The sequence below is a fragment of the Rhopilema esculentum genome, chromosome 21, assembly GCF_057945365.1.
Source record: "Rhopilema esculentum isolate cy_ngs chromosome 21, ASM5794536v1, whole genome shotgun sequence".
NCBI classification, from domain to species: domain Eukaryota; kingdom Metazoa; phylum Cnidaria; class Scyphozoa; order Rhizostomeae; family Rhizostomatidae; genus Rhopilema; species Rhopilema esculentum.
In genome coordinates, this window is record NC_142835.1 from 12202420 (window position 1) to 12218594 (window position 16175).

The following is a 16175-nucleotide window of genomic DNA, read 5'->3' on the forward strand; positions in this document are numbered from 1 at the left end:
TTCTCTCAAATACTTTTGAAAAAGCAGGCAAGATACTGACTGGTCTATAGTGTTTCTTGCTGGTCAGTTAATCTTTCTCAAATATCTTAGAATGCACTAACAAAAAGAATATTTCAGAAAGCACTAACAAAAAGTAAAAATATGGCTAACTAAACAACTAAAGTGACAAGTGGGGTTGGAAGAAAGACACCAAAAGGTGAAAAGATCTTCAACATCATAGAAGAGGAACTAAAACTGTACGAAGAAAAAATTTATTGACGAATTTCTAGCAACAACCAAAATATGGTTTGGGAAATTAAAGTCAAAGGTTTAAGCAGACAATATAGAGATAAACGGGATAGAAAATGCTTTTTATTAACGATGAGCGGAATTTTTAAGGTTAAAATAGAAATAGGCAGTTGAATAAAACGAAGATGTTTTTTCTGTGTCCCTTCAGGACTTTATGGATCCTAGCCCCTGTAGTTTGTAGATGGGTTATAGAATAAATGTAAGCGTACACACGTGCTAGAGAACTCATTTCACGCATTGACTGATTGGTATTGTCATGTAAAGAAGTCACGAAGGTGTCAAAAAACAGACTGGTGACTTCATGTTTGGTTCGTTGAGTGAAAGATGAATTACAAAATTTTAAAGTAGTTATTCTTGTTGACTGTATTGGCGTAGAACAACTTTTAGCATTGTTCAAGGTAAGTGCTATTTTCATTCTTGGTAAAAGAGCAGCAACAAAAAGCTATCCAAGAAACTTTTTTCCATTTGCCTCTTCCAATCTTTAATAATCAAGTTTACAATTATTAGAGAAAGTATCCGATTTGTACATAAAAGAACAGAAATTTCTACTTTAGAAAGGTCTAGAAGATTTGGAAAATATCAAACCTACTAATTTTATATTGACAAGATTACAGAAGAATTATGATCTTCTAAGAACCCAAAATAATAAGAAATATGTGCAGTTTGAGCTCATAAAACGCTTGAAAGGTGCTTCGTACTTTCATAATTCCGAGCAGCATCGTGTATCTCTTCGTATGGTGATTGCAAGCCTGCGTAAGTTGAATCGGTGGTTGCAATTTGTCCCTGCAGATCCATGTAATGTGTCTCCTTTGGCTGTACATTCCTATGGATTCAACAAAGTACACTCATTTATCTTTGCTAAATGTATGAAACTACTAAAGGAGAGCCATTTAAAATTGGCAAAGGACACAGAAGAGCAGCTAAGGACAGAATTTACTTTTGAACAATAATTGGTAGTAGATACATTTTAGAATGACTTAAAATTGGCAAAAATTTAACTATATGAAAGCATCAACTCAATATACCTTTTATTTTCATTGTCTTTAGCTACAAAAAAGTAGATGAAAATTTTACCTCTTTGAGAGATATAATTCTTAATTATGAAGGACATCAAACAGCTTGAAGGAAAATCATATTTTTGTGATGAAAACCGTAACTAAGGATACCTTGTGCTTGTTTCGCCTTTATTCTGATGAGACAGATCACCATTGTTGCCATGGCAATGAATGAGACTGCAACCACTACTGAAAGCGCTACGATTATGTTGTCTTTCTCTTCATCGCTATTCACTGCAATGGAAATGCAAACATAACATGCACTTCATAGGCGGCCTTCTCCCGGGAATTAACATTCGAGTCTCCCAAGTTATAAACAAAAGCTGTAGGTAGCAGGGATAGGCACAAATTCAAAACTGCTAGGAATAAAGAATTGCCCTTATTAAAGCACTTAAGCTGAGTAGAGGCAAGAACTTGCAACTATAAGGGCCAGTGGGGCTACTGTTACGTGGAACCGCGGCTGGACACGCAATCATCCCCTTGCTTTCGAAGTTTCAATGTTCTTTTAAATGTGTCAGAAACGTGACTTTGTTTTGAACGTTAGACTTTTATCCGTGACTATAGACCACACGATAGACCGTTAGACCTTGATCCGGGACCTTAGATTTCTGTTTTGTTGTTATTATTATGCATATTAGTTAAAACCGCGTGAAGAAGGAAGGAGGAGTGAAAGTTTTGTAGATGGCGAGAAGAGAAAAAGAAAAAAGCGTGAAGTTTCGAGAGTTTTACGATGTTTTGATACAGATTTTGTTGGTTTTAAATGCGAGTTATTTTTGTTTTCGTGCTTCTACGATAGTTCGCAAAAAATGCAGCACGAGGGAGCTGAATGGACTAAACAGTTGGCCCTCCAGTTTAAAAAATAACAAGGCTAAAGGTCCCCTCAAAATAAGATTAATTTTGATAATTACATCGTTCGCTACTTCGTGAATTAATTCCAGCACTGACTACCTATTTGTGATTGAGATACAGATAAAATGATTGATTTTCGTATCGCTCAGCCCCAGAAACGCCTGACAGGCTCAAGTTAAGATACAGAGCCACCTTTTGTGTGTCAAGTTACTGAAAGCCTATTTTACGGTTTCTAGAAACCAAACCATTGCTAAAGAATAAATAACACCGAGAGAGACCTTGCCTTGTTTTTCTTTAGATGCTATCGGTTGAACACTTGTCTTCTCCTTTGCTGTTGATTTGTGCAGTGTTCTTGTTCTCGTTGTTGAGTCATTCGAACTTGGTACTAGTGCTGTTGGAGAAAACGTTTACATGCAACTTAAGGTGTTTACAAATAGGTTTTCTAAGTATTATGTTTTTAAACAGCTGTAAATCGTCCAAAAACTATAAAACTGACCAGATCAAGTAAATGGTCCAAGAAAGGAAAATAAAAACGCGATTATGAATGAGATATATACCAACCCGGTGTTTTTGAAGTTTTTGATGTAGTGGTCGGCGGTAGTGTTGTTGGGATAGGTGTTTCTGAGACTTTGGCAGTGAAGACCTTTGAAGTAGTTTTGAAACTCATCGTCATTTCAACATCAATGATATTCACGTTTCCTGGAATCTTGCATTTCTTTATTTCATCTATGTTGTATCCAATTTCAGTATAAACAGTCCCTGAGGCATTTTTCAATTTAACTTCATATTTCACGTAACAAGCCCCAGATTCGGCCTTCGTCCATTTCACTTCGACACAACTGTCTACGATTATCTTTCCTGCTCGCAAATTCAGATTGCCATCAAGTTTCACTGAAAATAGAAAAATCACACGTCGAGAATATACTAAAGTTCCGTGCGTTCCAGCTACAAGTGTTCAATTTTATTTTAAAATCAAAAACGAAAGAACGAAAGTGATGGGCCGTTCGATAGTTCTGCATGAAAATGAAAAGAGGGTGAAAAGTCAGGAATCGATTGACATCAGGCAGTTTGAAGGCAATACAACATGGTCAGTTGAGAAGACGTTAAACAGAAACTTTCTAGATATTTAAATATGCAATTTAAAAAAACTACGTTTAGACTAAAAGCAGGCCGAGACGCCCTGCAAAAGTACTGTAATAATAATTACATAAGGCACTCACGTAAAACAGTGACATTGGTGTCTTTGGCAAGTGATGACCCAACACTGTTCTTCACTGAAGATTTCAATATTCTTCCACAAAAAGTAGCAGCTATATTTGGACGTGAAAACTTTGCTATATAAACATATGGGTAAATTTGGATACCGGCAACAGTTGTCCCACCATCACCAAGATGAGGCCAAAGAAAATCAGCTGATGGTGCTGGGTTTCCATCCATTTCAATCGCTATTTCTAAATTTGAATTTTCATTCACCTCAACTGTTGCTGGAGGTGATGTAAGAAATTCTGGTACTCCTATTGAAAGAAACAAAGGAATGTTTAATACACTTAGAATTGGCAAATTATGAATAGTGTACATTGACAGTATTTGTTGGTGTTTTAATGATTAGCTCGGTTTTCTCTAGATATTGACAGAAAAAATGGATAAAACTCTTGCTTCTTTACTTTGTTTTTTACATTACTTTTTCAATTCATTCCTTTTCAATTTCATCCATTCTCATTTTCGTCCATTTTCATTTTCATCCATTCTCATTTTCATCTATTCATTTTCATTTTCATCCATTCTCATTTTCCTTCATTTTAATTTTTAACCATTTTCATTTTCATCCATTCTCGTAATCAATCACCATCAGCAATGATTAATAACAAACGACCAAAACGATAGTGTTAATATTAATAGTATTATTCAACAGAAAAACACTGTTAAAACTAGGTAAAGTTATTAGCATGAACAATTTCATGTTACTGAACACGAACAAATTCATGTTCTCGTTTTGTATCTAAATTAGTTAATAAGATGAGAAAGCAATAAGATATCATCTTAATTTCTTGGCTGCTTCATTTCAAAATCATAAATCTAAAATAAATTACAGTTTAAAGTGTTTTCTTAAAATTTACCTTTGACTGTAATCCGGACAACTGGTTTGAGGTCACCTCTATTTTGGTGGGTTGTACCACCTAGAATAATGTCTGTAATAATAAATGATGCAAATTGATAAGCAGTGTCATTGTACTTCAATCCTCTGATCACCAATGTATCATTGGATTGTATTACTGTGAGCCTTCCAGAGAATGGTGCTGGAACAGTTGGCACAAGCTGAAGAGCACCATTTGCTCCTGTCCTCTTTGCTATAGGTTGCAGTGCTGCCTGTGAAGAGCTGTTAAATCCAATTATTTGTTCTTTGTATGTTATAAATCCGGGTATATCACCTCCATACTCATATCCCCACGTTAACCATAGCGATGAGCCTTTCAGTGATGTCACGTGACTTGGCGATGACTTTGTTTCATTTGCAACCCATTGTCCTTTATTAAGTGCTGATACTGTAACTGCGATATAGAAATGCTAAGCAAATAAATTCAAATTAGCCAAAAAAGCTTTCCTGTAAGTCGTCAGTTTAATATTTAATTACATATTCAGCCGATGCAAAGCTACCCGTGTTACTCATACACGTTACCCATTTAACAAATCAGGAAATGATTTTGACTGGCTTTAGCTTAGCTTCGAAAGTTGTCCTTGTTATTGAAAATTTTATAATTTAAAGCTAGCTTTTTCTGGATATCAATTTTCACGTACCTACATCGTTGTTCTACTTTCATGTACCTTTCAAAAGCCTATGCTGAATTTTGACATCAAAGCTTTCGATGTTTCAATTTTCAACTACAACATAGATACCTGATGACAGTGTGTATGTCAGCCAAAATATCTTGAATTGAACATTCCACTCTACCTCCATGACAAAGAAATGTGTGTTGCTGAAAAGGAACAAGTTGTGGAATTGGAAGATGATAGATTAGATTCATCACAATTTAATTTTTTGGAGCAAGATGGTTTACTTTTCAACATTGCATGAAGAAAAAATGGAAAAAAATCCAAGAGGCATACTGATGCAGCAAATGAGCATACCAAGAGCTTTTGGATCGCTTTGTGTAAGGGTTTACAAAATTAGATTATGCAAAATTAGATACAAACAAATTGATGGGATCCTGATTTGAATACTTTTTCCCTTCGTCTATAAACAGCGCGTTTATTATATCTTATAATTTTAGCACCAAGCAGAGTTTATATGTTCATGCCCTGCTCAGCATTTCCTTTCATTTTTCTTTCATTCTACATTATAGGTGCCTTTCATTATAGTCAATGTAAAATGACGAGTTTAAGTGAATAAAACATTAAGTAAGGGTCTATCAGAGAACTATGCATTTTCAGGTATTTACCTAACCAATTTTCTTTTTTCAAAGAGGGAACACATACTCTATCTCAATCAGCACACGAAAGTATACCAGTAAACAATGTTAAAGTTTTATAACTTGTGTCGATAAAAAGTTAAAATGTAAAGCCAAATAAAACACATATTGCTTAAGGAGAAATCGGTGTCGTGGGGCGTCGTGGCGAATGAATATTACAGGGGGCCAGAACGAAAACTTTTCCGACAAAATTTCTTTGATTTATTTTAATAAAATAGAAACATTTCATGTAAGTGTAAGAGGGGGTGGGGCAGAAAAACTCTTAACTTTTACCTTAGCTGGAAAAATATTTAAAATGCACTTGTAACTTTTGTCTTCATACTTACAGTGAATGTCCTTTACATCCGTAGATTGAGACAAAGGTAGAACAGGGCCTATTTTAGTGTGAAATATTACATACTTCGTGCAGTATTAATCTAAAAACGTGCAGTATTGATTTCCAAAATGTGCAGTATTTTATTTTGGGATTTGTGAAAATCTCTAATTGCCGCTATCCCAGATTCTCGCTTTGTTCACAAAATGTGAATTTTCCCCGTCAGTGCGATATAGGTCATGCATTGTAAATCTTTACCATCGGAAAGACTCTCTTATCAAAACTTAAAACAAAACGAAATGCCCAGAAACTTCCAAAAATTGCAACAACAAAATTACCTATAAAAATGCTAGTATAAATGTGTAGTATTAAAAATTTCTTAAAATAGGCCCTGGGGTAGAAGGAAGTTACTACCTGAGCCGGAACCATGGTTGCCGCCGAAGGAGAAAAATATTTTATATTCTAATGCTTCAAATTCGCCGTAAAATTTCATTTTTTGAAGCAATTTTCAATAATAAAATCTTATTCTTCTATTGAATATCCATCCATAGGGGGAACGCGATGGTTTTTATTGACTTCTTCCTTGTTTTACTTTGCGCAACATAACTGCATAAATTTTCAAATCTGGGACAAAATTTTCAAAAATCTGGTAATAGGCACAAAATTCGCACTGTCCCGGTCATCAATATCAAATAAAGATATAATTTTTGACCAATAATGATCAATTTCCATAACCAAATTTGGCCCTGAAAATTCGGATTTTAACCCACAAAAGCTGAGCAGCCGAGCTCTATGGTAGAATTGGTAAATCCTGAGAAATCATTTTGATTTGTGAAAACCTAGCATTTTCTTTACAAAAGTGAATTCCCCCTCGAAATTACGGTAAGTACTTTAGTCCAAGCATTTTATGTTGCTAAAAGTTTGAGAATTAGCCACAGCCAAACCAATGATTTTTCCGAAAATCCGTCAAACTTTGAAAGCCACGTTCCTGCCCCCCGGCCACGAAGCCCCTGCCGATTGCCCAAGGACCTCAGGGTCTAAGTGGCCTCTTGAAGTGATTAATTCCATTTTGAGAACTGATTTACAAATTTTGAGAACAAATTCCAGTTTGCAAAAGTATGGCTAAATTTGGCCTCAGGAGGGCCTCCGAAAACTGAGTGGTTTTCCTTTAAGGCGAGGATATCTTGATCCCCCTTTATGTCGAACTTTCCAGGCTGTAGTTGTTTTTATTAGCAATTGAAATAAGTTTTCGTGGCTCCATTTTTTTATTGTTTCTAATTAAACTATATGCCCGCACTCCAAATGCTCCCCACAACGTCAATTGCTTCTGGTCGCTACGAGTAGGCCTATCTACCTGTTTGAAACCAGAAACCAAGGCAAGCAAGGAATACTTCTTAAAGGGCCTCTCCAGCCAAAAAAAAATTTTTTATTGACTAAAAAGGTTAGCATCTGGTGCATGTATTATGGCAAAGTCGTTGTTTTTGCGAAATTCCAATTAGTTTAGAAGTTATAAGGCTTTAAAGTTGCACCTTTCCGAGAACAAAACGACAAAAGCCTAATCAGTTTTGTGACATTCTGACGTCACAATGTGCGGCCCTCGTTCGCCATGAATTTCGTATATCTTCCATCGAAGCGTGAAGGAGTCATGGTCACGCGTTGATAACGGCATCTAAATCTAGAGCAGGAGCTTTTTAGGATCGAAAATATAAAATGTTTACAATCATTCTAAGTTTGCGGGTCGGAATGTGTCCATGCTGTGTCACGACTTTGTTTTGATCACCTGTGTAGGCCCACAAAGCTACGGCTTCCTGTTCCAGCTCTTCCCTCGCGTATAATTAATCGAAATTGACACTTCAGTTGTTCTCCAGAAACGATGAACAACTAAAGGCTTCAGAATTGACATTTGAAATGCTCAAACTCAAAGCCGGTGGAACAGAACTGAGAGTACCATCACTTGCAGTGTTCAATTTGCGAATCGCCGTTGTTCGATTCGGTTTGAGGCGAGACTACACTGTGACGTCAAAATTGCGTCACAGTGTCACCAAGCCGAAAATTTTTTGTCGGTTAATTCAATTCAATTATTGAAATGCAAAAGCTTATATCTCATAAACTGTAAAAAAAATCGAAAAACAAATAACGAATTCGTGATCAGCAGGTTCAACTCCTTTAGATTAGCCAATAAAATGCAAGTGCAAAATTTGCCTGGAGAGGCCCTTCAAATTTAAATACGGATCAATCTCTTTAATGCTTCAGCCAACATCTTGCAATCTTGCATTTTCAGTCCTAAAACGGCAGTAGTCATTGAAATTTCACAACAATCAACGATAGCTTCCATAATTTTCACATGAATTTGAAGAGGAAATGATAACATCAACATACTTTCAAACAGTCCCATGTCAACAAGGAAGTTAAATCGTGTTTCAGCAACAGCAACAGTTTTCACTGAATGGATCACATGCACCGATCTATAAAAAAGACTGGATCGAGCTTCTATCGTGACTGGAGTGTAGCCATCCGCCGAGAGGGCCCCAAAAGAAGCGGCCTAGTTTGATGAAAAGAAAGAAGCACGAGGAAAAGAAAGAAGCAATGTTTCATTTCAATTATGGAAGAGCGGTGAGCATTGTTGTTTTAATGCTTTCAGAGCAAGCTATTTAAAATGTTTTTTGTGCACAGAATCTTCAAATATAGAAATCACTGTTCATTTGCGTGCAGCCTTAGTGGGCCGGAGCCGTCGCTCTCATGCAAATGGTACCCCTCATGTCAAATATGTACCTGACGTGTCGAATTTTCAAACACGAAAAAAAATATAAAGATACCAATAAAACCAACAGATGATTATATTCATGTATTCGGCAACTCTTCTTTATCCGTTTTCACTTAATATCGGGGTTAATATTTCAGTTAATATTCAGTAAAGTAAACCAACCACTATAGGCCCGGTGAACACAAAACAAAGCTCCCACGACTAAGTGTCGAGTCTTGTTCAGAAAGGCAGGGGATTCCCTGTGTATCAGCAATGATTACTGGGGGATACGGTAAAAAATAAATCGAATTTATCTTCAAACACGTAATTCGAAGAAACGAAAACACTCAATGAAACGACATGTGCTACAAAGAATACAAAGTATCATCGAATACGTGTGTAATCAGATTGGTACCACATAATAAATCAGAATCTAGCTTTTTTCGCTCCGCCACCAAGGGACGCTAGAGACTTAGTCTCTGGAAGGGTCGGCTCCGTGTACCCCTCCTGTCGAATTTTGAAAAACTTACCAAAATGCACCGCTTCTCAAGTTTAGATGAAATTTAATGTCAAATACGTGTGTAATAAGATTGGTACCACATTATCTTGATGAAAATAAATCAGAATCTAGCTTTTTTCGCTCCGCCACCAAGGGACGCTAGAGACTTAGTCTCTGGAAGGGTCGGCTCCGTGTACCCCTCCTGTCGAATTTTGAAAAACTTACCAAAATGCACCGCTTCTCAAGTTTAGATGAAATTTAATATCAAATAAGTGTGTTATCGGAATTGTAAGACAATTTCTCGTCACGAGGAGAGGTTATAGGCAGAAAGATTGATTTTCCCAATGTTCTAATGTTTTGTTAGCATACAGGAATTTCAGCGACTACTAAAGACCACTTACACGTATGTCGAAAACGTTATTTACAGTAAGAATTTTGCAGTATCGTTAATCAAGAGTCATTAAGATTGGGTATAAATTATACATAATAATCCTAATTAAGCTTAGAATATCTGATTCATAGTCGCATTTATAAATACTTGTAACGATAGAAGCGTTTGTATACGGGCTATTGATATAAGCCAGCTTATTTCTTAGGGACATCAAATGTTTCTACCAGGTAAGATAATCTGAGATTCGATATATATTGTTTAGTTAAAATCTATGCGCGCTAATGTGCAACGGAAACAGGCCTCTGTGCGTCTTGACATTCTAGTAACGAAGGTTTGTAGGATGTGTACATTTTACGCGTGATATAGATTTAAACTAACTTTCATCCGCCTATCTAGAAGAAAAATCGGTTCTTCTTTTTAAAAATTGCTATCACTTGATTGAGAGCTTTCATCTAAGGAGCGTAACTGAACCTTGGCAAGAAGTTCTTTGAATGAAGCCTTTTTTTATTTTTCCTTCCTTTTTCCTTTTTAATCCCACCCTTGACTCCCCTGCGGATCTTCATTTTACCGCGAGACCGTTCTTGTAAGGACAAATTGTCATTTTCATCGCTATCATGCACTGTGATTATTTTTGGACCATGCTTGCATTTCTTGCAAAGGCACGGCGAAGAATTAATTTCTGACTCACAATCATTGTGATACCAGGCTTTGCATTTTTCACAGCATATCATTTTCGTCTTCAAGTGAGGTAAGTTACAATGACAGTACAGAACTGGTTTTATGACAAACTTCGTACCAGAGGGTTCCCGGGGCGAGCCTGCAAACTGTACCTCTTCGAAACTATTTCTGTTTAGCGCTTTGAAGAGTTCCTGTCTTAAAGTTTTGTAGTTGTAATAGATTACCTGTGGGTCAAGTTTCCTGCAAAGACTGAGTGCATAAAATATAGCAGCTATTCCGCTGTCTGCATTTTTTAATGATGACGTGGTATCTGCAACGTGAATTTCGAAGCTATCTTTCTTTGGATGTCTAAGTCTTGCAGCATAACCCTCTACAGAAATATCGTACTTACATTCTCTTTTGTTTTTGGACAAATGATTTCTTACAAGACTGTCATACAATAAAATAGTTCTACACGACAAGACATTTGACAGGGTGCCCCATTCAATGCATCCATCCCCTAAATCATTGAAGGGAATAATTTGGACGAAACCTCTGCCGCTGCCCCACACATTATTAAGATTACAAATGGGGTTCAATCCGTCTAGACTAGGAAACTGATGGCGCAAGATATCCATTGCAGCATTAATGACAGAGCAAGTCAGGGTTAAACCCGATTCAATTTCATTTAGATTTATTTCACATTCGACAACTTTTGCACTATTAGCCCCTGGTTCTTCAATATTATTGATACTTGGGGAGGTATCAAACGAGCGAATATTCGCTGCCGAATCTAGAACCACGTTATGACTATCAATAACTTTACCGCAGTCAAGGTCATCATCAGATATTACAATAGCATTGTCAAAATCAAGGGGTTCCTCGACGTCTAATGGGAAGAGATCATCAATAGGCCCCTCTGTATCTTCAGGCTCGATATCACTTGTTATAGAGATATTGATATTTTGCGGACACCTATTTTTTAGCTGGTTTTCAAAACTTTTGTTTGGAGATGAAGAAAGATTCCGGCGTATGCCGTCCTGGACAAATCCGTTGACAAATTCTTCATAATCGGGTTTTGATGTTTGGTCTGCCTTAGAAAATGAAACTTCGTCAAAGCATGGGATTGGATCTATAGATGGATCCCAACGAAGGATCTGTCAACGGATTCTTCTGAGCTATGATCGTCATCAAATTGGTCCTCTTCTCTCGAATGGGCAAGAATTGCACGACCAAATTTGTCGTATTTAGCAACAAGTCTCGTTCTTTTTTCCATTTCAGAAATAACTTGCCGGTTCCTGGCTTCGTTTGTCAAATCAATGATTGAACGGAACATAAATATATGATTAGATGGAGACATTTTATTGAGAAAGTATCTGTTTAGGTTGAATGAGCCGTGAATTTGTTCTGCAACTTGACTATTAATTTGACCACAGAGCTCATTAATACAAGCTATTCTTCGCAGTGCCTCAACTTCATTAGAGCTGTTTCTCTCATGAAGTCGGTCAAAAAGGGCCAAATGGTGCGCACTACCGGTGATTGGATGACAGTTAGCATCTGCATCATTTCCTTGCTTTGCTGATGAATTAATCCAAGGAAAGGATAGCTGCAGGGCTCCTTCATTCGCCATTTGAACGTTCTCCTCAGTAGCTTCTGCAGCACGGCCATCGTTTGTTGAAAAGAAACTGTCAAAATTTATCTTGCTAAATGCAGCAACAATGTGGGCCATGTCATTTATAAATATATTTGGCCTGTGTTTCAGTCCCCCCAAATATCTATATAGTCTCTTGGACTTTCAGAGCGAAACAAGAATTTGAGTGCGTAAATTATTCCGTGACGACATCTTATTACACACGTATTTGACATTAAATTTCATCTAAACTTGAGAAGCGGCGCATTTTGGTAAGTTTTTCAAAATTCGACAGGAGGGGTACACGGAGCCGACCCTTCCAGAGACTAAGTCTCTACCGTCTCTTGGTGGCGGAGCGAAAAAAGCTAGATTCTGATTTATTTTCATCAAGATAATGTGGTACCAATCTTATTACACACGTATTTGACATTAAATTTCATCTAAACTTGAGAAGCGGCGCATTTTGGTAAGTTTTCCCAAATTCGACAGGAGGGGTACACGGAGCCGACCCTTCCAGAGACTAAGTCTCTAGCGTCCCTTGGTGGCGGAGCTAAAAAAGCTAGATCCTGATTTATTATGTGGTACCAATCTGATTACACACGTATTTGATGATACTTTGTATTCTTTGTAGCACATGTCGTTTCATTGAGTGTTTATTTATTTTTGACCGTACCCCCCAGTAATCATTGCTGATACACAGGGAATCTCCTGCCTTTCTGAACAAGACTCGACACTTAGTCGTGGGAGCTTTGTTTTGTGTTCACCGGGCCTATAGTGGTTGGTTTACTTTACTGAATATTAACAGAAAACGATCGGCAATAACCCCGATATTAAGTGAAAACGGATAAAGAAGAGTTGCCGAATACATGAATATAATCATCTGTTGGTTTTATTGGTATCTTTATATTTTTTTTCGTGTTTGAAAATTCGACACGTCAGGTACATATTTGACATGAGGGGTACCATTTGCATGAGAGCGACGGCTCCGGCCCAACATCGCTCTTTGCGTGGGCCTAATTTTGGCTCGCAGCTCTAATTTTGGGCACATGGTTTGATAGCTCTGTCTTTAGATTTTCCATATGTCCATAAGCTAATTTAGTAAAATTTATGTTGTTTATCTTAACTTTCGTGTATTGTCCTATCTCACAATATCTTTTATTGTGCAGTTAAGCAACTATACATCGACGTAACTTGTGATTCCCTGGTATATAGCTTATTATTTGAAACTGTTTTAGTTTAATTCACAGAATGGGAGGGGGCAATCTGTTTCAAGTGTGTGTTAACTTGGTTATGATAACTTGGTGTTTTTGGTAGTTTTTAAAAAAACTGTTTTGCTGGTAGCTTTTAAAAAAGCTGTTTGACATCGTAGGTCGTAGGAATTTACTGGTGGTTGAAGAGGACAAGCTTGGACAACTTTTTCCTGACTTTTGTAGAGGACAACTTTTCCGAATACTGCTTTCCAAGATGATAAAGCCTGACTTTGCAGTAGTTCTTTGCCACTCTCTTGATCAATGCAAAAATGTGATTATCCTTGATTGCTGTTTCTGTCATGTGGTTGTCTAGCTCCCTAAATATGTTCGATAGATTCAAGCCAGCCAGGACTGAATATGAGATTGCATCAGAAATGCCTTTACTCTGAGGTAACTCGCCATATGTTGTTTTGAGCATTCGTTAAAAGCATTTTTCTCCTTCTTTACAAATGTTAAAAACGCTGCTTGTAGGCTTGAAAAGTCCCCCTCTGTCCTTAAATGTTAAGAAACTGCTTACAGATTGATTTTGGACAGAGCCAAGGGCTTCGCTACATTTAACACAGGTTGTTTCCTTGTCTGTCATTTTCCCAACAAATCCAGCTATATATGAAAGGGCTGCAATCTTAAATTCTGACAGATGAGATGTATTTGGAGCATCAGCATAATCATGATCACTTTTCATTGGTGCTCTCTCTATCATGTCATACTTACGGGCTAATGAAGCTTCGGAAATGGTCATATGTTGTCCTTGTATATTGCAGGTATCACCAATAACTTGGAGAATAGCTGTTGGATCCTGCTTCTGACAATTACCATTGCCCCCTTTAATGCTACTTGGGAGCAAGAGGCGTTTGTATGATGCAACAAATTGCAGTACTGTTGGGTTGTTGTTGAACCCACCAGATGCCCTTACTGCACAGAAGAAAAGCTCTAGATGATCTAGGCTCTAGAGGCTAAACTTATATGTGATCAAGTATTTTAATGGGGGATCTTGGACATCGACCAGCTCTGCAAAAATTTGCTGAATGCTTTTGATGGCTACAAGAAATCCAAGAAAACCAGTTTTTCTTCTTGTGGAGTGCATCAGTTTGCCACTTGCATCTTTAAGGGCCATTATGTAATCAAAAGCTTCTGACAAAAATGGCCCCCAAATACACTTGCTATTAACCCTTAGAGCAGATTTGAACCCCTTGGCAAAAGGGTTGCGTGAATTCAAGACATCAAAGTGTTGGTCAATAATCCTGATAAACTTTACTGTTGCTTCACAGCCTTCAAACTGTTTCAGTTTCAAAACCGAATTACAATACTCTAATGCGTCAGCAACACTACTGCTAAAGGTCTGGGCAGCTAGGTTCACCTTCATTTTTTGCTGGTACCATCTAATATGGGCCTTTTTCAGTTTGTTTCCCAGTCTTAGCCCTTGCTTTTCTTGAAGGTTTTCTAGCTCCTTTATGTATTGCCAGTTAATTTTCCTCCCCTCTTGATCAAGCATTATGCCACCTTCAGCAAGACTGTTTCGCACCAACTTTAGCATGTGACATACATCTAAAAACACATGAATCTTGTCTCCTTGTATCAGAGGATGAGGAAATGATGTTGATAAAGCTTCAGGGTCTAAACATGCTCCAAGTTCACGCAGCAGTGCAAAATGACAAGATGGGTCATCACATGTCAAGGAAACAATTTTGACTCCAGTGTCTGTCAGTCTTTGAATGCAGATGGAAACAAGGTTCGCCCTTTCTACACCACTCAACCCGTCAATGAAGAAATACCCTAAAGGGACCTTCCAGTGGCCATTGATGCCTACAGCCATGAACACCAATGCATCTTTAGCTACAGGGGTGGAATCATCATTGTCTACATCACATCCCAGATCAACATAGCCACGGAATTTCTGGCCGTCCCATGAAATATGCTTCGATATTGCCATTTCATCGAGCATTAGAGCACAAAGGACCTTTTGCCCATTTGCTACAGCTGAATCCACCTTGGCTTTGATGGCTTGAAAAGCAGGTTTTGTAAAACCGGGCTCAGCATCAATTTTCCCATACCATCGCCGTATTTGTGCTTGATGTGGGAGTGCCAGTTTGAAAGCCTTGCGAACAAACTCATAGGCTTTTGCTGAGTAAAATTGCAAAGTGAGAGCAAAGGACTTTAGCTTTGGTGGATACTTGCATCCTCTTCTCTTTCCAGAAGCAATTCTTTTCAAAAGCTCAAGTGGGACATCAGAATACATTTTTGAGAGCATCTCTTCACAATTTGATGAAATGATTTGTTTGTCCCGTAATTGTTTCACAACCTGCTGTAAAGATACCTTGGACAGCTTTAGGCGCCGAGACTTTTGTTGTAGAGCCTTAATCTTTTTCTTAAGCTTTGCAATCCTTGAAACATTGTCATCAATTTTTTTTTTCAACTTTCTTGGTGATGCAATGGCATAATTATGGTCAAGGTGGACTTTTTTTGCTGGTGGAATGTAATCCATTTCTTGGTTGGAGGAATTACCTGTAATTTCATCGTTACCAGCCCTTGTTGGATTGGTAGCTTCTTTTGTTACCTGTAAAAATCAAATGTAAACTGTTTGATAAAAAATTAAAAAGCAAAAATTTTTGCAAAAACATAAGGCAGACAATGACTGTAAATAGTATATGGGTACTATTTCTTTTATGCTACCTGTCATTTTTAGTGAATCAGATTTGCAAAAATTCAGTGTATCTACAGTGATCATCATTCTATTTTACATCTTTTGGTTGACAGGCAATTTTAGTTTCAATTGTTAGATTAATCCACTCAATTGTTATTGTCCCTATAAGCAACCAAATTTAATTTATTCATTGATACCACCATGTACAAGGCCTTTATTGGCATGTGTATTACAAATTACTTTGAGAAAATACCTCTAATAATATCAATGCAGTACAAACCAAACAGCTTACTCAGTTTTATGATAGAGCTTAAACTTCCCTTGATAATGACATTTTTTAAAGAATAACAAGGAATGTTTTGAATAGCTGTGTTAACATGCAAACCTTTTTG

The 16175-nt window shown here is 37.3% G+C and overlaps 1 protein-coding gene across 4 annotated transcripts; it reads right to left on the bottom strand.

Annotated features, from left to right (window-relative positions):
* Positions 1-276: 276 nt before the first annotated feature.
* LOC135682958 (uncharacterized) lies at positions 277-5187 on the bottom strand. 4 transcript variants are annotated; one of them, XM_089114790.1, is made up of 8 exons: positions 5088-5187; positions 4310-4741; positions 3413-3706; positions 2754-3083; positions 2476-2583; positions 1455-1577; positions 1314-1335; positions 278-1111 (listed from the first exon to the last, which is right to left on the bottom strand). In XM_089114790.1, the coding sequence occupies exons 1-8, from the start codon at positions 5146-5148 to the stop codon at positions 958-960; spliced, it is 1524 nt and encodes a 507-aa protein (XP_088970916.1). In that variant the 5' UTR covers positions 5149-5187; the 3' UTR covers positions 278-957. The 4 variants fall into 4 exon arrangements, with proteins under 4 accessions (XP_088970914.1, XP_088970916.1, XP_088970917.1 ...); XM_089114788.1 differs by lacking the exon at positions 1314-1335 and having other exon boundaries at positions 277-1111; XM_089114791.1 differs by lacking the exons at positions 1314-1335; positions 2476-2583.
* Between the last annotated feature and the right edge of the window lie 10988 nt (positions 5188-16175).